Source organism: Pipistrellus hanaki (assembly GCF_964339955.1).
Source record: "Pipistrellus hanaki genome assembly, chromosome: 3".
Taxonomy (NCBI): Eukaryota; Metazoa; Chordata; class Mammalia; order Chiroptera; family Vespertilionidae; genus Pipistrellus; species Pipistrellus hanaki.
In genome coordinates, this window is record NC_140505.1 from 104135581 (window position 1) to 104159551 (window position 23971).

A 23971-nucleotide genomic window follows, 5' to 3' on the forward strand; every position below is an offset into this window, starting at 1 on the left:
ATAACATGTCTCTTCAAGAGGATAGAAGCTCATGAGACTTCACAGGTGAAATACTTTTCCTGTGTGTACAATAGCAATTATTAATCTCATTTTGTAGATAAACTGAGGCAAAGCACAAAGCAGGGGCAGAAAGGATGCCAGAGCTGGGACTATACCTGTGCCTCTGAAATCCAGTCTAGAGCCCCTTTTGAGGCACCTGGAAGGGAGGGGGATAAGAGGTGGCAAGTCAGTGGAGAGAGGGGTACAGTGGAAGATCAGGAATCCTGCTGGGTGAAGTGGGAGAGGGCAAGCACCACTAGGTGCAGGGAATATGAAAGGGGTTGGGAGACTGGGGCAGGGGGTGTGGGGCTCTATTCTAAATCCTGTTCTGTGTCTGATAGGCAAGGCATGCCCACAACAGGGATATAATTCAGACTCTTCGCAGCCAAACCAGTCAGCAACCTATTTGGAATGTTAAGAGGTCATGCTATTCACATCTGCCCAGGAGGGGTCTGCAGGGGCCTTAGGAAACACCAACTCAGGGCTGCCCTGGGCGGGAAGGCGGAGGGAACACTGACACTCCCGGGCTTGCTTCCCTCTTCAGTGGCGGTGAACCAGTGTGTAAGAGGGAGCACTGCAACCTCCAAAGACCACAAAGCCAGAGGGTCCCTTTGTGACTGCCATCAGTCTCCCGCACATGGTGCAGTCATCGTCCTGCCTGCCTGCCACCAGGCAGCTGTGTGACCTCGAGCAGCCATTTAACTGGCTGGGCCCCAATGCTCCTGTCTGTAGGAAGGGAACATAGTTGGACCAGGTATCAGACATTCTACTTCAGGAACAGCACCATGAGATGAATGTAGGGAACAAGGTTTTATTACTTCCCACGTCAGTGAAAGAAGTGGTAGAGAAGTGGGCCTAGAAGAGAGAGTTTCTGGATGGGGTGCACAGTGGGAGCAGGCAGCCTGTGGCCCTCTGAGAAGTAGAGTGAGGGATAGACCTATGGGTGACCCTCTGCTCATGCCCCTGTCCTTGCAAGTAGCCTTATAATTGTCCCCTCATTTTGATCTCAGGTCCCCTGACATTTAAGACCTCTTGAGGACAAAAGGGATGAAAAGGTACAGGAAACAAAATAGGAAGTGCGGGGGAGAAGAAGGCCAGATTCAAGGAAATGAAAGGAGGTAAAGAGCAGAGGGTGGAGAGGCAAGAAGGCTGCCAAAGGCAATGGGGTGTGGAGAGAGGATGTGGGCAAGGAAGAGGATGCGGAGCCAGCCAGTCGAGGCCCTTCAAGTCACAGGTGTGGAACAGAGGTCCCGAGAGAGAACCTGCCCACGGCCACCGCGCTGGTTGTGAGGAAAAGCAGGGCTGGGGTTGGAGTCTTCCCTTCACTTACAGGCACTGCGCCACCCGCAGCACGTGAATGCTTCAGGGTGTTAAGTCACACTAACCCGGAATGAAGGCTGGTCTGAGAGGAGGATGACACCGGCCGTGGAAAAAGCAGGGGTGAGGAGAGAAGCAGTGTAGATCCTCTCTGGAACTCAGTTTCCAGTGTGTAAATTTTGGGGCGTTGAGTTACTTGATTTCTGAGTATCAGCTATAGGCAGGTTCCCCCCTCTGCTCAAATCTGCAGGGGGAGGTGTCTGTAAATACAAGTGAGAGTGACAAACTGTTTCTGGGGACCACCTCTGGTGCTCAAGCCCTCCCAGCGCTGCGGGCTTCCCCTGGGCCACAGGACACTGTCCTGGCAGCAGTAATGGTGACTGCGAATCCACGGTGGCCCAACTTACCGAAGAGCAAATTTCAGGCAGGATGGCATGGCTACTTTTGAACTATCAAAGTGTGAAAACACTCAGAAAAGTTGTTTTTGGCAGCTCTCACATGCCCCCAATGGCAGTGTTAGCTAATCAGCGTGGCCAGTTTCACAGTTACTAGCCCCGGGAGGGGAGAACCCATTCTGGAGGAAAACCTGCATGCAGGATGAAAGTGGGTCACCTGGGTACGTGGGCGAGTTTTTCCGTTTTGCAGCAGAAGGATCCACGCCCTCATGAACAATAAAGAGAGTGACAGGTGTCTTGCAGCGTTGGAGCTAGCAGAGTGCTCTGAGAGCAGGGTGTCCAGCCCAGTCCACAGGGAGGAGTGCAGGGCGGGAGAGCTGGTCTGGCTCTGGCTCTGAACCAGCTCGCTGTATCCAGAGTGAATTAATGAATCTCCCTAGAATTCAAGACCCATTATCCATTCTAACACCGGTTAGGGGATTTCTGAGACATTTTTCTGTTTCTCTACAGTGCAGTCTTATAAATGTTTCTAATGGAGAGGGAACATCAGTGGCTGTTTAGAAAATTGCCTATTTGGCTTGGAATTCTGGATCCACCAGTCTGTTCCCTGCTGACTTTTCTAGTCTGGTTCTCACTCCTTCCTCCTCCATTGTGGCTTGGTTCATGCATAGCCTTATGTGCAGGGCTGGACTGGCCTGTATTGGTGACACAAACAAAGGAGGTTTTCACCCCAAATGCCCTTCCACTTTCATCTCTACCTCTTCTACATAAGCCTCAAGGCTCATCTCAAACACTGGGAAACTTGCCCCTTGAATCCATTTCATTTTCTATTAAGTCAAATAATCATGCACATGCCACTCTGGTTGTTTTTTTGTTGTTTTGTTTTGTTTCAGGTTGATATTTACCTCTTGATTATTCTTTACTAGAGGCCCATTGTACAAAATCTGTACACTTGGGGTGGGGTACCTCAGCTCGGCCTGTGCCCTCTTGCAGTCCAGGAGCCCTCAGCAGGGAGCAAGTCTAAGCCATCAATCAGACACCCTTAGTGCTGCCCTGAAGATGGGAGAGAAGCCAGCCACTGCCTCTGTGCTCGCCAGCCATGAACTCGGCTTCTGGCTGAGCGACACTCCTCCTTGTGGGAGTGCACTGACCACCAGGGGGCAGCTCCTGTGTTGAACTTCTGCCCTCTAGTGGTCAGTGCATATCATAGTGACTGGTTGTTCTGCCATTGGGTAGATCTGCATATTAGCCTTTTATTATATAGGATGTTTGGTCTTGGTAGTGGTCTAGTCATATATTTCTATTTTACATGCATAATGTAATAGGATGTAACAGCCACCATTTAACTGAGTGCTCACCATATGCTAGGCAATGTTTGAGCCCCCCACCCCAAGGCCTAGTTATCCATTAGCTAACACTGCCATTGCATTCATTTAGTTCTTCTAACAACATATGAAATAAGTTCTATTATTATTCCCATTTTAGATGAGGAAGCTAAAGCACAGAGAGGTTGAGTAACTTCTCCAAGGCCACAGAGTAAGCCAGGTATTCTGATTCAAGAGCTCATGCTCACAACTGTCTTAAGTCTCTCCTGGTGCCTTCTATTGGTATCCACTCATCAGCTACTTGTCAACTGTTCGGTGCTGATTTGTTGTCAGGAAACAGTCCTAATATAAGCAAGCAAAACAGAAAAAAAGAGTTTGACCCCTCTCCACACACGGTCCTCACTGCTCCTTTTCACTTTTCAACCAGGAAGCAAACCCTTGTCTAATCACAAGCTGTTTTCTATTGTGTGTGCTTCCAGAAATAACACTTTTATCTGAGAAGAAGCTAACCTTAAAAAAATTCACGTCATAGGAAAACACGTATCCCATGAAAAGTCCAAAGCATTTAAGTACCTTGACAGATGGGGATAGTGTCCTATTAATTTCTGAGCCCCAGTGCCTTGCCTCATGCTTGGCTCACAGAACGTGCTTGACAAGTGTTCCTGGTGAGCGGATGGTGTTTTCCAAGGCTGGTGCTGATTTTGCATAAAGGTAACTGATCCTTCAATCCTCTTCAGTGTTGGATCCAGTCTGGGCTACTGTGAATTTTGTCAAAGAACTCACAAAACCAAAAGACACTTTCTCACCTCCCTCTCCCTGCTCCCTTTATTCAGTCTACTCCTGAGAGTTCTTCTCTCAAGGGCAGATGGGATTATATGGAAAGGAGGAAATGACCCCTTGCTTATTGCTACACAAGCAAAAGCACTCCTTATATGTATACACAAGGCAAATATTTATTCACAACCTTCCATATTTATTGTTCATGTTCATTGTGTAGTGTTTATTGTTCCATATGGTGTGTCCTTGGGTGCCACCTGTGCTCACAGCACTGCGTGTGCACAAGTGGAGCTGCACAGACAGTGGAGCTGATTTTCTTTATGTGGAAGAGTCTCAATGAAAGAAAACGAACAGATCTTGCAATTACACAGAATTTCATCAAAAGAGTCAACTGATTTCTATATCCACAGTGAAATCAACCTCTAAACCATGTGCACAAAACCAGGATTGCAGTCATGATTTCCTCGAATGCCCGGGAAGGAAAAACAAGTGAAGCAAGGGTACAACTAAGAAACAACAGTATTCCAAAAGCCTATTGATCACAGTGGTTCCAAGATAAGCTGCCGATAGATCAAGCAAAACTGCACCAGACAAGTGATCACCAGACTCTGTAACATGGAAATGGCGGGGCCTCAGCAGAGATGTTGGGGACAGTATGAGGGAGAAAGCCCAACTGCACTGGATTCAAGAGAGAATGGAAAGATGAGAATTGGAGATAACAGGTAAAGGCAACTGTGGAGTGTGGTTTTTTGTTTTGTTTGTTTTTTAAGAGTTTTGGTGAAGTATAAAAGGAGACAACCTTGTTATGAGAAATGGGACAAGGAGGCATTTGTCTAGGTTTATAGTATAAGAGATATTGCTGATATTTTCCTAGATGATATCATCTAAACTAGTACAGCACACCTCTCCACCTTGGTCTACATACTTTCTCAAAAAGTCACACAGACACTATTCCTATGAGAAATGGTGGAAGGTTGGATTGGCACTTTCTTTAAGCCCAAAAAAGATCCATTCTCTTTTTATTGGTGATCTACAAAAAACAAGACACATTGTCAACTGCAAGGCTGCCCACAACTGCAAAACCAACTCAGTGTCATCATCTTTAATGGCAAAAAAATATCTCCCTGAACTGCATGGCAGGTAAAACCAGGGCCTTGTATTTAAGGGGTTTTATCATGCCTTCATCTTCCTGATGAGAGAATTCCAAAAAGTGTTACCTCTTCTTGACCACAGTACAGTTCCACCTTTACTAGTATGCAAATGCATGTGGAGACAAGACCTTCTTCTTTTTTAAAAAAATATATATATATTTTATTGATTTTTTACAGAGAGGAAGAGAGAGGGATAGAGAGTTAGAAACATCGATGAGGGAGAATAATCGATCAGCTGCCTCTTGCACACCTCCTACTGGGGATGTGCCTGCAACCAAGGTATATGCCCTTGACCGGAATTGAACCCAGGACCTTTCAGTCTGCAGGCCGACGCTTTATCTACTGAGCTAAACCAGTTTCGGCAAGACACCTTCTTAAGGAAGTTTCTTCTATAGTGGAGCCCCCACTATTCTATCAAATTCTCCCTTTTCATGCACTAAAGCATGAGGGTTCTCAGCCATATGCATCTCTAATTACAAATCTCTGTACTACAGTAATTAGTGTAACTATTTCTGTTAATAACACTCTGCTCAATCCCTTTGTGACAGATTGTTCTGCTTGCTCACAATTATGCCCCCATGCTTCTCTGTAAGTACGATATATTTCTTTGTCCCATTATCTTTAGGACAAAGATGGCTATGTAACTTGCTTTGGCTACGGGAATGTGAGCAGCTGTGATATAAGCTATATTTGAGCAAAAACAAAATATGCTTGTGTGGTTTAGCTTTATGACCCCTTTGTGAGCATCTGTCTGCTCTCTGCCATGAAAACAACCTGTCCTGCATGCTGGACGCTTCCTCAGCCTGGGCTGCAACCAGACAGCACGCAGAACCTGGTGAGCCCAGCACAGCTCAGCTGGCCAGCATTCTTGCGTGCCATGAGCCAGGTACACGTGTTCCTGGTTTTAAATCACTGTGAGTTTGGGACTGTTTGTTCCCGTGGCAAAAATTGACTGATATCCTTTTTATTAGACTAACATATTCTTCAAGCGACAGAACCATATTTATTCTCTTTTGTTGTTGTTGTTGTTGTTTTGTGTGTGTGTGTGTTGTTTTTTTTTTGTTGTTGTTGTTAATCCTCACCCGAGGATATTTTGCCATTGATTTTTAGGGAGAGTGGAAGAGAGAGGGAAAGACAGAGAGAAACATTGATGTGAAAGAAACACATCTATTGGTTGCCTCCTGTATAAGCTCCAACCAGGGCTCCGGCTGGGAAGAACCCTGCAACCAAGGTACGTGTCTTTGACCAGAATTGAACTCGGGACCCTTTGGTCCACATGCCACACTCTATCCACTGAGCCAAACTGGCTAGAGCTATTTTTATTCTTTATGATTTGTCCTCAGACCCACCACAATGCTCTGATATTGTGGGCCTCTAATAAGCACATACACAACAGGTAAGAGTCATTATGTCCATTGTAGCTTGTTTAGCTTAAGTTTGGAATCGATGCATGATTCCTATCACTGGCATATTGGCTGCATCTTCATGATAAGCTCCTTAAAGTCATGTTCAAAGTCATTCTCACCCTGCCTTCTCACCCTTGATTTTGGTCTACTGAGTTATGGCTGTTGACCAAGAAAACCTAAATAATTTAAGCTTCAGAAAAGGGGATTGGGTCTTGGCCGTCATATATAATGTTTCTACCCCTACATGCCAAAGTGGTTAAGGCCAAGTAGAAAGAATCTGCTCTGCATGTATTGTGTGATTTAGCTCTATGTCCAGTTTAAGACAGGCCACAAGCCTTGCCCAGGGGGCCTCACTGCAAAGAAAACGGTCAAATTCTTATTTCATTTACCAAGTAAACTTCCCTGTCTTGCATAGAGACCATTTAGACATTGTACAGGAATTACAGACAATATTAGGCACAGTTCTGGGCTTCAAGGGACTTATAGTGTAATTGAAGAGAGAGGATATATGTGTATAAGTTTAAGACAATCAAGAGTTAATTCTTTACAGGAGGTCTTGGGGTGTGGTAGGAAAGATCTGGTTAGAAAGTTGGGAGACCTAGTCCTAGCCATGATCTGCTGCTGGTTAAGTTACTTGGAGATGATCTCTTCACTATTCTGTGCATGTACAAAAGGGACTGAAAAAACAAATAGAAAAAAACAAAGGACTGAACAGGTTAATATGAGGTCCTTCACATTCTATGGTTTCACGACTCTAAGATATATCACCAAGCAGCATAATGTCACTAAGTGCTTTGTCCCTGGTGTAGGTGGTAAAGGCTGTGTGCTCAGAGGACCTCCTTGTTTTCCTGACCCCGCCCCCACACCTAAACTAGTTTGCTTCCAGCTTGGTCAGAGGGACCTCCTCTGCCTTAAGTCTTTAGCCAGATCTGATGGAGTTGACTTGAGTAAACTCTCTGCAAACAAGTCCAGAATTATGCTCAGATACCACAAATCAAACAATGAGGAGAAGGATAAGCTCCCCGAAAGCTGATTTAGCCCCCAGAAGCAACATGGGCTGGGTTTGCTGGAGCTGATGCAGGCGCCCCAAGCTGCTGGGTTCAGTGACTGGGCCTCATTCCTCATGGGACAGAATTCTGGGGGCACCTTAAAGGTGGCTGTCCATGTGACTGGTGTCTTGATGGACAATATCTCCCTAACACCCTCTGCTTGTTTGAGATTACTGAACACCCTCCACCCCTCGGGTGAAGCCAGTTCTCATCATGGCAGGCGAAGTCCATTAATAGGGTTTCTGAGGACGGAGATGCCTCATTTGACATGAAAGAAGGAGGGACTGGAATAAATGACAAAATTAAACTTTCAGAACATTCACTGGTGCTTTTATGATTGTTCTTCAGCAAAATACAGAGACTAGACTTAATCCCATTGCTTCAAATATCCTTCGAGCAGTGGGGATTAGCTGTCTTTGCTTACCAGGTGCTTTTGCCACAAATGTATTTAAATTCCCAGCCCAGAGCCTGGGAGTGCTGCTCAGCTGGCCGCATGACTGTTTGGTCTGTGCAGGCTGTCTTCATTTGGCTGTGAGAGCTGTGGGTTTTTTTTTTTTTGTTTTTTTTTTTTTGTGTGTGTGTGTGTGTGTGTGTGTTTTGTTTTGTTTTGTTTTTCAGGTATTTATAGGAGCTGGACCACAGTGTGTTTTAATGGACTCACATCAGAGCTGGGTTTTTAAAAGCAAAGGATCTCATTTAGGCAAAAGCTCCATTTATTGGGAAATCAGGTTCCTTTGCAAAGTGCTCCTGGCAATTTGGCGAAGGAAAGTGGAGGGTGTTGACAACATAAGAATGGCTCTACTTACTCGGAACTCCAGACACCAGCCGCAAGGGGCGCAGCACGCGGAATGCCCTCAGCGCCTTCACATCAAATCCAGCCCCTTTCCCTCCTAGAGCGTTTGCCCCGTCCGCTTTGGTTGCTTGTTCTAAAATTGCACTAAAAAGCCTAAAAGAGAGGAAGGAGAGAAGGAGCTGTCAGACAGTGTTTCTTTGCTCGGCTGGGCTCGGAATTCTCTGAAGGAGGCCTGGGAGAGCAGTTTGTGACCATCTCCACCTCAGGAGCAGGTGCTGAGGTGTGTGCCCAGGAGAGACTTTGCCATTGGAAGGTGACAATGCATCATGTGCCTATACAGGGCAGGGCCACTGCCTAGAGAAGTCTGAGCGAGGCCACAGGCAGGCCCTTTTCCATCATAAAGCTATGAGAATACATCTGGATCTATGAGCAGGGCAGCCCTAGCCAGAGTGAAAAGCAAATGAAGTTTGCTGCCATGCCCCGCCACCCCCACCCCCATCTCCTTGCGGTGCCCTCTGGCCCCTCTATGATATCCTAGCTCTTGCCTTCATGTGGCCTGGAACCACATTCTTTCTCCTCCCCGTCTTTGATTTGTACCTGGGTGCAAATAAGTGTCCCAAAGAAATCTACTTTGTGCCGGCACACAACAGATGCGTCAAGGAAATATGATGAACAAGTGAATAAATGATTGAATGAGCAAGTTTCTAGCAGGAGCAAACCACACACTAAGGCATGCAACCAAGACATGGAAATTGCAGCCCTGCTGCTCTGTGTTTCTGCTGGTATGTCCATCCCTCCAATAAATAAAATACCCACACACCTGGTAATGTTCTAGACACTCAGGCCACAGCAAAATAGACAGCCCTTACCCCCTTTTGGAGCTTATGTTCTAGTGAAGGAGTCAGACAATAAAACAAATAATCAATAAATGTATATCAGACCTAGAGAGTGATAAACGCTAAGAAGACAAATGAAGCAATGAAGGGGGGGTTTGGCGGGGCCAGGGTGGGAGCCTTCCTGTTTGACATCAAAAGCCTAAGAAAGGAACTCACTCCCAGGCTGACATGTGAGCAGAAACATAAATAAAATGCAGGAGTGGACACAGAGCTATGGGAAGAGGCAGAGGGAACGGTCCGTGCAAAGAGCCTGAGGGAGCAGCATGGCGGTACGTTAGAGGGACAAGAAGTGGCAGGGTGGCTGGTGCAAAGCAGGTAAACGCAGCACAGTGGGAGAGGAAGCAAGGAGCCCTACCGGTTTTCTGAGTCAGAAGGCACTGGGAGGTTTTGAGCAGGAGAGTGACCTGATTTGACTAAAGTTTTAAGAATCCCTCTGACGCTGTGGGAAGAATAGCCTATGGTGGGACAAGACCAGGGCAGGCTGCTGTATGAATCCAGGTGGGGAGGCATAGACCAGGTGGTGGTGGTGAAGGTCCTGAGATACAGTCGGATTCTGGATTTATTTTAAGAAATATGTGATGAGATGGGCTCATCAACCAGATGTGAATTGTGAGGAAATACAGAAGAATCAAGACCATTCCAAGAGTTTGGGCTTGAGCAACTGGAAGGATGAGGTTTAGGGGATGCACCTCAAGGGTTCTATTTTGAACTTTATGCAGTTTGAGCTGTGGGTTGGACATCTGAACAGATGTCTTAGTAGGCTCTATTGGGTGTGGACTTCTGGGGGGTGGGAACTCCAGGGTGGAGACAAACACTGGATACTTGTATGGATTATATTAAAGTCAAATCCAACGAGATTGCCTAGGAGGCTACTGTAGAAAGTGAGGATGTAATAGGACTGAATCCTGGGGCTCCAACACTGAGGGGTGAAGGAGAGGAGAAACCAGTAAAAGAGACAAGTAGGTAGAATGGTGGGCTGTGAAAGAATTGGTCATGAGAAGACAGTGGCTAACTGTCAAGTGCTACAGATACAAGGATGGACCACTGACCATGGAATTTAGTAATATGAAGACCAATGAGACCATGTGAATAGGTTTTGATAGATGATGGATACAAAAACCTAATAGATATGAGAATAGGAGGAGCACTAGAAACAGAGAGAATGGACAGCTCTGTCCAATGGAAATATAATACAGGCCACAAATGTGAGCCACATATATAAGTTAAATTTCCTAGTAGCCACATTAAAAAAAATAAAAAAGGAAAAGATAAAATTAACTTTGGAAATATATATTAAAAAATATATATATATATTATTGATTTTTAACAGAGAGAAAGGGAGAGAGATAGAGAGCTAGAAACATCGATGAGAGAGAAACATCAACCAGCTGGCTCTTGCACACCCCCTACCGGGGATGTGCCTGCAACCAAGGTACATGCCCTTGACCAGAATCGAATCTGGGACCTTTCAGCCCGCAGACCGATGCTCTACAACTGAGCCAAACCGGCTTCGGCAACTTTGGCAATATATTTTATATAACCCAACGTAACCAAAATATTTTAACTGACATAAATATACGGGTAAGTAAAGAATTTTAAATGATATAGTTGTCCCTCTGTCTTTTGTTGTAAATTTTTTAACTCAACTGTATATTTTACACATACAGCATATCTGAATTCAGATTAGCTACTTTTCAGGTGCTGAATGGCCACATTTGCCTGTTGGCTACTGTACAATTCCTTTATTTTAGCTATAAAAAGGATTAGAGGAAAATGGTAGTTTTCAGAGGGGGTATGAATCAAGTGTTTTGTTGTTTTTAAATTAAAATACAATAGCATTTTTAAATGTGATGGGACTCATCTAACAGATACGGATAATTTGATGATGCAGACACAGAGGGAACAATTACTCAAAGGGCCAATGTCCTTCAGTAGGCAGGATGGGACCTAATGCACATTTAGGGATGCTGGCCTTATATAGAGGTGGAGAGGTTTATCATGTTTCAGATTGGGAGGCACATTATAGGTGCACAGATGTAGTTGTGGGAATGTATGAACATTCTCTTTTGGTTGCATCTGTGTTTCCAGGGAAACAGGTAGCTAAAAATGTGAAAGGGGAGGAGGTATTAGGAGACTGAAGAGAAAGGCAAGGGCATTAAAGAATCATATAGCAAGTGGAAGAGTGAGTAGGAAGGGATAGCATGGTTGCCAGGAATCACCGCTGACCTATTGGAGGTTGGTGATCACGAGTGTAAAGTGAGACCCATTAGCTTAACTTTGCATATGTCTCTCCCCCTTTCGATGGCACAGCTTCAGGTACCAAAAAATCTCCATCTAGTTGGATTTGATCAGGACTGGTGAGCAAGACAAATGAAGAGAGGAATACAAGTTGAGAGTAAATGCACGTGAAGAATTATAATGATGGGATGTGGCATCTAAGCCAGTTGGAAGGAGGAGTGCCCATGATGGGAGGAGGAGCAGACAGATGTGGCAGGATGAATAAATTGTTGGAGTAAGTCCCAGAGGGAGCGAGCTGGAAAGACGGTGGTATGCTTAAAGTAGAATGTTTGGTTTGAGATTATAGGGAGGGTGTAGTTATTAGGGAACGGCAGGGATATTGGTATAACCATGGGAGTGGGCAGCTGAAATAGGATGGAGTCAGGATCCCTAGGGAAGAAGCTCCCAGAGAGGGGAAGGTGGTGGCAGCAGCGGAGCAGTGAGTGCTGGAGAGTGGGAATGAGCCAAGAACTCACTCCTCAAGGAATGTGGAATGACTCAAAGGTCTGCAGAGGACAGCAATAGGAGATGTGGGCCACAGAAGTGTCCGATGACACAAATATCAGAAGTGGAGGTTTTTAGTGGGAGGAACAGTGTTCGGAAAGCAGAAAGAAGGGGAAATTAGGGGCCGCTCTCATGACCTCTGGGCTGTGGAATGAAGCATCTGGGAGGGCAATGGGCCACCTTTAGAGACTGCAAGGGGGGCAGGACACTCAGGTTAAAGCCAGAAAGTGAAAAGAGGGGTCAGAAGATAAAGTATGACTGGAATTCAGCCACACCCTTCCCTTACATAATTGCTGTGTTCTCCCCACAGAGTTGAACAGCTGGGACAGAGACTGCAGGGCTCACGAAGCTGAAAGGCTGTACCTGACTCTAAGAATCAAAAATGAGACAAGCAATAATCGTTATGCTGAAAGGCATATGAATCAGTCTGTAGCGAGCTTAATTCTGGGCCACCAGTTCTTTTGAGACACAATTTCAATGTCAAAGAGATGTCTACTGCCCGAGTGGAGATGAACTGTGGGGAACAGAGGGCACAGTGGGCAGGATTCAGGAGTGGGGTGGAGAGGAGATGGGTGCAGATCAGAGGACACAAAGCCTACATGGGATGAGATACTGAGACTTTTTGTAGTGACCAAGAACAATAGAGAAAAGGGTACACAGGGACAATTTTTGTCCTTTGTACCTGGAGATGACTACTGATTCATTGCCAGCACAGAGTGTGCTGGGTCAGGGCCTGTGGTCAAGATGAAAGTCCAGATATGAAAACTGGTTTCCCTCACCAGACATGAACTCAGGGCCAGGGCAACTTTGTTTTGAGGACTAGACTTAAATAACTCACGCCTAGAAGAGTGGACCTGGAAATGGGAGGCTGTAGCTGCAGGCTTAGCTTTGCAGAAGCTCAGATCCAGCAGGGCCCAGCAATGATGAGATAGGTCTAGGTTAAGGATTTTCAAACTGTGCTCCATGGAACTCCTTGGGGGCATCTCCAGATTGGGTTCTGGACCCTTTCCCCATATTTAACAATGGGCTCCCTTTGATCTGTGTTTTGCATTGGGCCTCTGAGTAAGGCTTTGTTTGAAAATGGGTTCTGCAGCTAAAAAGAGATGACCCTGGCCAGACCACATCTAAAGTCTCTCTGTGCTCCATGATTCTTTCAGCTCAGCTTGGCGATCTGATGGCTTCACATGTTAGCTCGTGATTCCTGGAATCCCAGGCAGTGGTTGCCAGGGTGAGGGAACAGGCTCCCTTTTTCCAAAGAGAAACGTTTTTTCCACTGAGGTCTGGATCATGGAGACCCATTCACAAGTTGGCTAGATAGCTTTCCAAATTCACACCAGATTTGGTTGCTAGTATTTCCTGAAAGAAAGCAGTATGTTTATCGGAGAACAAGATGTTCACCATATATTATTCCATGAAAGGAGCAGAGAGTAGGCAACTTTCCTGTCTTTTAACCCCTGCTCCAACTTGATGCAGACTCTTTATTAAGGGTCTGCCTTTAGTTTTGAAGGGGTAGGAAATGCAGGGACGGGCCTGGGGCTGTTGCCTTGGCCTGTGGGGACTGCTGTGTTTCTCATTAGACACTGTAAAGATGGAGCCAGCTTGGTGCCTACCTGTCCTAAGGGCTAGGCTCAGATGCCCATGTGGATTTCTGTAGGAGGTGTGTCTGGCTGTTCCTTAGCTGACCATTAGAGCTTTTAAAAGAACAGGGCAGCGAGGCTCCAGAGGCCTCAGTGATGCAAGACCAAGACATGAGGAGGGAGACAGAAGCCTCTGTGGCTGCCGCAGCATGTCTGGAGCAGATGGAGCTACTGGGAGTCTCCAGTTCTCAAGGGTAGGCTGGGGGTGGGGTAGCTCACAGAGGCCTCTGGAGTTCTCTCGTGTTCACTCAGTAGCAGCATCTCCCATCATGCCAAGGAGCTAACCCCACTTTGGGATGGAAATGTGACTGGTCTGTGGGAGGAAGGAAATGCCTCCTCACAGGTCACCAGAAGGGCAATGCAGAGGTGAGAGAGCGGCTCTTAACTTAGCCCTCCCCGGGGGCACTCACAGCAGACTCTCCTGACCTGAAGGAGGCCAGGATAGACCTTCCCCAAAATAGCTGTGCCAAGGAGAGCAGATATTTACCAGGAGATGCGAGGGAAACAGGAATACCCATTTAATAGTGAAAAGAGAGTAGGAATGGGAGGCACAGCTGAAGGGAGGTGGTTGAGTTACACCTTCTGTGGGGGGATGTGTGCCATTTTTTGAGTCAGTAGGATTGGCTGAGATTTAGATTGGATGGAAAGCCCCTGGGACCAGTGCCCATGGAGAAGAGAAACTAGGTTCCAAACATGGCCACGTGTGAAATTGATGGGGAAGATCTCAAAGGGTCATGCTGAACCATAAGGTGAGCAAAAAAGCTTACAGAGTCAACTAGAGGTGTCTTTTGGAAGAATGCCTGCCTTTTCCATTGGACTCAATGGTCTAGACCCAGGGAGATGTGACCAGAATCTAGATGACCCACAAAAAGTCCACCCTCTGTGGCTGTGAGAAGGAGAAGCAGTACAAGGGATGCAGTGCCTCTAAACAAGCTGGAGATGAGCAGGGTAGTCCAGTGCGCCGGTGCAGCCGGCACCTGCTCCTCCCCCCTCATCCCCCCAGGGCTCCTGTTGGATGCTACCGGTGCTGCCTGTTCTCACCTCCTGTGCTCTATTTAAGGCTGTGAACTGAGCACGGCACTGTATCTGGTCAACTTCGATTCATTCATAAACATGAGAAAAAGCAGTGTCTTTGCCTAAACAAAATTGGTCCCAGCAAGATACCTGGTCTCTCCATGGCTCCCAGAAGGACCCGAGCTCAGCCTGGAGCTCCTTTCCACACAGTTATGAAAAGTCCCCAGGAGACTGAGGCCTTGTGAACAATGCTGGACTTAAAAAGGATCCAGGGACCTTTGGAACAACCCACCTTAAAGACCTCTGCTATGTTTTACTGAGTTAATTCAAGGCATTTGTGGAGTCACTCGTGTATTCTGGCATGAAATTCTGGCAAAATCTCTCATATAACTGCCTCCTCACTCAGTCCTCTGGAACCAAATATATTCCTGGCAAATATTCTGATTTTAGTGCTCCTCGAGCCACCCAAATATCCTTGATGTTAATGTGGCCAAATTGTGTCACTCATGGTCAGGCAAAAAGGACAACCAAGTAAAAACTCTAAAACACTTCAAAATAACCCTCACAAGCCATCCAGATGGCCAGAGACAAGGACATAACTTCCAATTGACCTCGATCTGCCCCCGTGTTATTTCCTTCAGGAAAGACCAGACACTCCCATGAGATCACAAGAAGCGAGCGCTCTGGAGAAACTGCAAGGCCTTGGTCTTCACTGGGACAGTACAAAGGATTCATGAAAATAGTTTCTTAGGGTAAGAGCCAAATGACATATTGACCTTGACAATGAAGCCTGTCGGAACTCCAAGGCAGTGGAAACCCAAGGTGGCTACAACTTGACCACTCTATGGGCTCAAAGAAGCAGCTTATTCTTAAAGTGAAATCTTGCTGCAAAGGGACCCTCCCTTTAGAAAACAGCTGAGTTGTAGGAAACTCAACCACTGTGTGTTAATAAGTTACATCTCGCACAGCAGATGTAGGCTTATATAGGTAGAAACATTTCCTAGAGAATCATTCTTGAAGTTACTAATTCCTTGATGAGATCACTTCAAAATTTTATTTAAAACTTCTTACAATGCTTTTTAAGAAAAAGCATAGATTGACTTTGCCTTATCTGACTTTGACATGCCAGCAGCATGTCAGGGGGAGGCTGTGTTTGATTTGGGGTTGGCTTCTCATCATCTTGGTCCTTCATAGTTCCCTGTTTTCTTCTCATGCACCTGTCTTAAGCAGCCTGGTTTCCTTGGCCACCGAACAAAGCTCACTGCAGAGGTGAGAGGGGGCATCCACAGCGCTTGTGTGCCAGCCCCAACCAGGCGCGGGACTGCATGCTCACAGCAAGCTGAACTAAATCTGCTCAGTGACACAGCAGGGAGATTGGTCAGAGGTGCTGTCAGGCCAGGTGTGGTTGGAGATTGAAGAAAACACCTTAAGCAGAGGACTGTCCTAAGTTGCATGAAGGGCCCTGGGTTCCATCAGAAGCACTCAGATTCAACTTGTGCATGCATGCGTGTGTGTGAGCGTGCGTTTATGTGGGAGTAGTGGTGAGGAGGTTCCTAGATAATTGTTCCTCTCCCTTTGGAGAAAGTCTGAATTCAAAAAGATATTTAGTAGGTCCTCTTGTTCTGCCTGAGCCCAGAGCCACTGTGACCAGATCAAAAGGAATATAAACACAGAAGGAGAGATATATATTGGTTGGCAGCAGGGGTGAGGGGAGGGGGGAGAGCAGGATAGCTGTACTTACCCTACAACCACAATTATAAAATCTAGTAAATTCCACCCGTTGCGGAGGTAAGCGTTAGGGTGAAAGAGAAGTCCATGGGCTATTACTTTTAAAAATGCTTCCACAGTAAAAATGATGAGAAAGAGATACTCCACTCGTTCCTAGGAAACAAAAATAGAAGAGAAAAAGAAAATGTTAGATTGGGGATTTTATAAAGTTCTGCCCCATCAGCTCTCACAAAAGGTGGAGGAGAATGCTGTCCCGACCCCATAGGAGGAGTTAAGGGGACACTGGGTAGGACCCCCAAGACAAATTAGTAACTCCACAGTCTGTTTCATGGTTAGAATTCCAATGCACTGGGCATTGGGTTTTTGTTTGTTTTTAAGTCTTTAAATGTCTTCTGTTACAGGGTAAATATTATAATGGTAAAAAATTAAACATTTTTGGGAAAACATCTTACTTAATCAGTGAACATGTCATAGTACCTTCTCAGGAGACAACCCATAATGCCTTGATCTAAAGGGAAACAATGCCTGGACAGAGGAGAGGGTGCTGAGAAAGGGGTGAGACAGGACCGCAGGAGGGGTGCGCCATGATTTAAGGAAACAAACATGGAGACAACACAGTCCTGGCAGAGTACCAGCTGAGCTCTCCAAAACAGCAAGCACACAGCTGTGAAGTGTTTGAGACACTGAAGATCTCTAAACAGCAGCTGAAACAGGCATAACTGCTCACATACACACGTCAAAAAATTTGAACTCTCTCTCCAGAAAATAAAATTCTGTCCAAAGACACAGAGCAGGTTAGCAGTGAAAATCAGCATTTCCGGGATGGAGACAGGCACTGGGATGGGGATAGGGGATGGAAGAGGTTCATCTCTTTTCTCAGGGGCGGGAGATAGGTAGTCTTTTCCTCCCTCTGCATGTACGGCTGCAGCTCCTGACCCTGGGAGCCCTCACTGAACAAGACAAATTCTTTGGCTGAATTAGAGCAAGCCGACTCTGGGCTGATTGGCCAGCTTCCCACACCACTAATTGCTTTCTCCCACAACCATCCCCAGTGCACATCCTTAACGGCACCCATCAAGCCACGGCTGCTGCCTGGTTCTTCACACTCCACTGTTTGCCTCTACAGCACCCTCAGCCCATCTCTCACTGGAGCCACAAAACAACAGTCCATGTGGCCTTAGGCCCACAGGTCCTCTAAGCAGCAAGACAGGCCCGTCCATAAACCTCCAGGAAGCACTCAACTCAGAACACCCAGACCTATTTTCCCATCTTCTACCAGGTCAGGTGGAGCTCACTGAATATCTCCAGTCCCACCCACATTGTAGAGTGAGCATCGCCCGGGAAGGCCCGTCTCCTTCCACTGAGCTGCTGGAAGGTGCTCCAAGATGGGGGCATTGGGAGCCTGATGGATAGCTCTGCAGGAAGAGGTCAGTCCATGCATGTCCTTGTGCCCCCCTCATTCTTTCTGGATCCCCTAGACATTTAGTGGGTACTGGCCTTCCCCCTGGGGTGAAGCAGCTTAAGGATGCAAAGTTTAAAAAATGCAAAATTCTGGGCCCCAACCAGACCTAGTGAAGTAGATCTCCTGGTTATGCAGCCTGGAACTGTGCATTACAGACAATTTCCAGGTGTCTCTGAGGCATGTGAAGTTTAAGAACCACTGGCTGGTATGCAGATGCAGGCCCAGGTCAGGCAGCAATTGTGGGAAGGGAATGGAGAGATCGGCTTGAATCAGCATCTCAGAGGCAGGCATCCATCCTTTACTTTCTACCCACTGGAGCATCATACAGCCTGCGGATGAGACTGTCTAGCAGGGGTCCTCAAACTTTTTAAAGTGGGGGCCAGATCACGGTCCCTCAGAGAGCTGGAGGGCCGGACTATATGAACTACTAATTCCTACTGTAACACCTCGGCTGCGCTCACTGCCCAAAAAACCTGGCGGGCAGGATCAGACTCCTCTGCGGGCCACATGTGGCCCGCGGGCCGTAGTTTGAAGACCCCTGGTAGGGGCTGTGACCCCGGTACAAATCACAATGTGTGGGAGCCTCCAATCTTCTAAAATTAGGTTACTTTGTGTTAAAATGAACATCAGAGTAGTGTTGAAAAGGAAACATATTATAAAAGGGCATAGTGCAACCTGAGGAAACCTGTGGAAGGGGGATGGGGGCTGTCAGACAGCCACACAGGCCCATCCCCATGATGGTCAGAACTTTCATGTTTATGCCAGATGACAGAACCACCTCCTCTGCATCCCAGAAACCTCCGTGGAAATCATGGGATGAGAAGGGAAGAAAAGGAAAGGGAAATAAACATGAGCTGGATACCCACTAGGTGTCAGGCACTTTCATATGTTCACATATGTGCTAATTACTTTTACATGTCTATCTACCCATCCATCCATCCATCTATCCATCCATTCACCCACCCATCCATCCATCCATCCAGTCATGCATTTTCACTGTGGACCAACCAGCTGAACTATCTTAAAGCAACACTGGCGCTCCCTCTGGGGTGTTTGAGTCTCTGGAGAGAGGCAGCACCCGAGCTTAGAGCACCTCTTCCCCAGGGCAGGGAGAACAGTAATATAATCCAAAGGTTCCCTGGGCCCTGTGTGCTGGGAAGCCAGAATTCCCAGACAACTCCTGTAAACAGCTGGCACCCCCAACCCAGACTGCCTGGCACCAAGCAGTCTATTTATTCCCTCATCTACAGGCTGCTTTTGCCTTGCTTGATTTCCTTATAAAAAGAGAAGAGCCAGGGGCAGAGGGTCCAGGTCCCCTCTGCTGCAATGCAGCCCCACCCTGTAGACCAGTGGCTTCCTGGACCTAGCATACCTCTTTGTGGAATGGGGGACTTGAAGGGAGCATGTCTGTGTCTTCTCTTGTGACCTTTGGCCTTTTTAATTCTTCCAGTAAAGTCTAAACTATGTGACATTTGTCCCACATCCTGGCACATAACATGTGGAGACTCAGAGGACCCATCTGACATGACAGTGAGCCATGCAAACATTCACACACACATTTATGTGCTGGGTAGACTTCACAAAGCTCAGGATCTCCGAGATGAAGCTTGAAGGATGAGTGCTGTGTAGGTGCAGGTGGGGGTAGGGGTCAGGTATTCCAAGTGGAAGGAGAACTAAGGGGAGGGGGAAGTGTGCGGAGCTTCAGGAAATGCAAACCTTTGATTTGGCTGGAGTGAAGGCTGTGAGAAAATGGGGGAGGGGGGATGGGTAAGGTGACCAGGGGCAGTGTGGCCACACCTGGGTGCTTGGATTCCATTCTGAGGAGACTGGGATGATGGGGTCAGATGTGCACTGCAGTGTGGCACTGCCATAGAGCATGATAGTGGTGAAGGGGGTGGGGAGGGTAGGAGAGTGACCCATACAGAGGTCAAGGAGTCTCAAGCTGCAGTAGAGACAGAGGGACTGGTTGAGCAGTAGGCAATACTTTATGAAAGATGTAATTTGGTTTCTGGTTGCACATAGGGGATGGAGGAAGAGGCAGTGAAAGAAGTGCCCTGTCCCCTCCCTGAGGTTTCTGATTTGGTGACTCTGGACAGTGATGCCTCTCACTGCAGTAGGGGACTAGGAAGAGGAAGGGGGAGACATCAGTTCCTGACTTGCTGAATTAGGGCACCTGTGGAACACCAAGATGCAGAGGCGGGGCAGAGGAGAGTGCGGCTTGCAGGAGGGCTGAAGGAGGTGCCCTGGGAGAGTGTGAGGGCTACAGAGAGAAAAGCTGAGGCTGAATCCAACCGTGTAAAGGACAACCTCGTCCGCAGGAAAGCACTTCCTCATTGTGACACTTATCTCCTGGGCAGAAGCTACAGGACCTTCCTCACACCAGGCATGTGAGAGAGAAAGGGATCTTGGCAGTAATCCAATAACCTCCTCATTTGGAAAATTAGGGTACTAATGAGACACCAAGGCCAGGGAGGCACAGGATGAGAACAGGAAACCAGATTTCCTGACCCTCCATCCAAAGGTCACGTCCTCTCATCTGGCCTTCCTGGTCACACTGCTCTTGCTAAGGGCCTGGGATAGGAGTGAACAGGGACCAGGGAGACAGTAAGAAAGGGGTGTGAACAAGAACCCAGAGGAGGGTAGGTGCCTGTGGGTGCAAGATTTGGACACAGCCATCTGTGCTAACTGCCATTGGGAAAAGCATTATATTCACTCTGACCTTATAGAATTAATCTAAAAAAACAAAAACAAAAACAGAAAACCTTTAAGTAAATGAAACAGCTTCAGTGATCCTTTGAAAATATGTGCAATACTGCTATAGAAACATCTAAGCATGAAAATGAATGGAGTAAAGAAGAACAAAACTTTGTCACAGATTATTCTCTTGCTGTTGATACCCGGTGTCTCTGGTCCTGTGAGGACACACTGCTGAGCAGCCTCCTCCTGAGGCCCGAGCTCTGGGTGCCCTCCAGAGTCCGCAGGGGCCACAGGGCTCTCGGAGAACGAGCACACCCAACAGTCAGCATGTGAATGGCCCTTCCTGTGCTCTTGGGAACCAGGGAACTATGGAAGCCAACCTGGAACAGACTAAGATCCTCATTGCCACTATTCCGTGTTGAGGTTGGAAAGGGTGGAGGAGGTAGAAAAACTGCAGAAGAGAGAACAAACCATGGGACCAAGTCAGGGAAGCACCATACTCTCAAGGCTTTGAATGTGGGGACTGGATTCCTTGGGGCAGTGTGATGACCTGGCCCTGGCAGATGGTCCTGTCTTTCTTCTTCTTTCCTGTCACTTGTCTTCCTCTCCAATGCTATATTCTTCCTACTGCTTCCTTTTCATTTCCATGTTCTTTTCCCTTTCTTTCCTCTCTCCCTGCTCATTTCTTAGGGCCACACTGGCAATGGGGACCCATGGTCACACCCATGTCAGAAACATTTAGAAGGATTCAGTGGGGAGAGTGTTCAGTACCCAGGAGTCATGATATCTTCTAAACACCCGTGGAGCTAATGAGACACTAATGAGTACTGGCTACCTTAGTTTTCCATTTATTTTTTCATGTGTAGGTATCCTTTTTAAACTTACAGAGGACAGAGACGCAATTATTTTTCCACAGTAATCTTGATTTGGGCACCAACTGACTCTGTGTCTCTGGGCAAGACATTTTACTTTTCTGGCTCTATTTCCTTACCTTTAAAAGAACTAGTTAAGCATTTTAAAATCATACAGCACTGCAGAGAGCCCTCGGTTTCTACAGTGCTATTTGGGAGCAGCTATAGGTTGGGGGGAAGACTGAGAAAGTGGGGCTTTGGCTGCCCACCCCTGAACCAGAGCAGTGCCATTGGAACCCACATGCTAAGTTGTTCAAAAGTCCTAACACAGTGGAATGCCATTCATTCAGGACAATTTGTTTGGGGGGTAGACAGAGAATATATTAGTCACCTCTTCCTGACCAGCCTGGAAGACTTTCATTTGGCTTTATATGCTGGGTTCTGCATAAGATTTTATTTCAGAAGAGGAATCACTGCTTTATGTGTTTTTCCCAGAATTTTCAACACCGCTTCCAAAGTGGTAGAGGAGTATAAATTTTCTCCAAAATTATATGACAAGTGAGGAGTGGGGATGCTGATGCCCGGTCTGCGGGCAGTTCCTCCTGAAGCACAGATTCCAAGACATGGAAAGGAACAAAGAGTTCCCGTCCTCTTTGTCTGATGATCACCATGAATACAAATGGATTTTATAATAAAAAATCCTTCATTAAAGATATTAGTACTATTTGTCCTTTAGAAGAACATGGACTTCTTGTGAGCAGGAGTCATGCCAGGATAGAGCTCCGAGGACAAGGACAGACTGTATCTTCATGGATGCACATTTCTGCATGTACACACACACACACACACACACACACACACATATATATACACACACACACACACACGACACTTCTTGGCGATGCCCACTGTCCATGTTGAACACTCTACAGCTTACATCTGCTATATAACAGACCTGGGTGTGAGAATTGGGACTAAGCCCATATGCACCCTCTTAAATTTAGGCAAGTGTATTTATTAAAGCTGCCAAAAATTCTACACCAAACAAGTTGATAAGAAGCACAGTCATAGAATTTCATCTCAGTACAAGGTGCAAAGACAATAAACATGATAACAATGCTTCAAGCAGCACCTTGGATTCTGGACTGTTTCATAACATAAGTACCATTCAATCTGACCTCAAACTATAGCCGTCTGCCTGTTCTCTAATGAGAGGAAACAAAGAAACTGGAATACCGTAGTTCCTCACTCTCCAATTCTTCTCTGATTCATTCATTCATTCATGCGTTCATTCATTCAAGTCAGAGATATTTCCTGAGTGTCTGCTCCATCCACACTACTTGCTACATTGCCCTCTTAGGACACTGATGGACTTACAGAAATAAGAAATAAGGACACACATTCCAAGCTCCTCATTCTACAGAAATAAGGGGACTTGACCAAGGCTGAGCATCTACCCAATGTGATGAACACTCAGGTTTCCTAACAACTGGCTGGTGAACCTTCTGACACAGCACAGCTGTTTCTGTATGTGGACTGACTGAAACCCTGAATCATTGTGCCCATCAGTCACTGGGCAGTAAAGGGCCATCTATATGGTATGGCTAGAAGGGTGAGTAGCAAGGTCCTAAAAACCTTTTTCTGGGGTCCCTACTGGTGCTTGAAATGCAGCCATTAAGAAGCCTTCCTTCCATCAGTGGATGACTGATAAACACAATATGGTATATACACACAGGATGGAATATTAGCAGAAAGAACAAACAATTCTGACACGTGCTACATGGATGAGGCTTGAAGACATTGTGCTACGTGAAAGAAACCTGACACAAAGGGACAAATACTGAATGATTTCACATATGTGAAATACCTAGAATGAGCAAACCCAAAGGCAAAACACAGATTAGAGGTAACCGGGAGCTGGAAGGAGGAACTGTTTCAGGGGATAAAAACCCTTGGAAAATAGTGGTGATAGTCGCACGACATTGTGAGCATAAATAATGTCACTGAAGTGTACCCTTAAAAATGGTTAGAAAGGAAAATTTTATGTTGTTTACTACAATGCAAAAAAAGAAGCATTCCTTTGGACCTTAAAAGTTTGCTAGCTTTAGTGGTCTCCATCTAAACTACCTGAGGTCATATTTAAACCTGTACCAGCTACCACCCTAGAAGGGACTGATTCGTCAGAATGTTGACAGCATAGTTTTTCATGGTGAGATCCCGGCCAGACGTCTAGGTACCTGGATTGAGGAGAAGGGGGCTGGGCAGGGAGGGGGGAGCCCACTGAAGACAACTGCTTCGGTTTCTCAATTTCTGAGGGCAAGCCTTTCCCAAGGGCTTCATATAGAAGCCTATTTAGAAGGTGGCTGGTGGTTCAGGTGGTGGTGGCCTTAAGACTCAATACTTTTTGTAAAGGAAGAATGGAGGTGACAAACCATTTAACAGCCTAAGAGTAAAGCAGCCTTAAAATGAATATTCACCTATTTATCGAGTCCAAATAGCAACTGAGGTTGAGTGAGTTGAAAAGTATGGCAGTGTTTTACAGTAGCTCTGTTTAGAAAAAATAAAAACTGCCCTTCAACTGGTCTCTTTTCTTTGCGCTTGCCCATGATACTAAGTTGAAGTGACTTATCCACTGATTAATTTCTCACATTCA

General features: G+C 46.4%; 1 protein-coding gene across 33 annotated transcripts in view; it reads right to left on the bottom strand.

The window, feature by feature from the left end:
* CACNA1C (calcium voltage-gated channel subunit alpha1 C) overlaps window positions 1-23971 on the bottom strand; it is a gene marked incomplete at its 5' end in the record, with an annotated part of 660607 nt that overhangs the window by 197257 nt on the left and 439379 nt on the right. For all 33 annotated transcript variants that reach the window (XM_084878730.1, XM_084878732.1, XM_084878733.1 and 30 more), the window contains 2 exons: window positions 8266-8405; window positions 16322-16461. In XM_084878730.1, the coding sequence (XP_084734856.1) occupies window positions 8266-8405; window positions 16322-16461 (280 nt within the window). The remainder of the gene's footprint in view (window positions 1-8265; window positions 8406-16321; window positions 16462-23971) is intronic.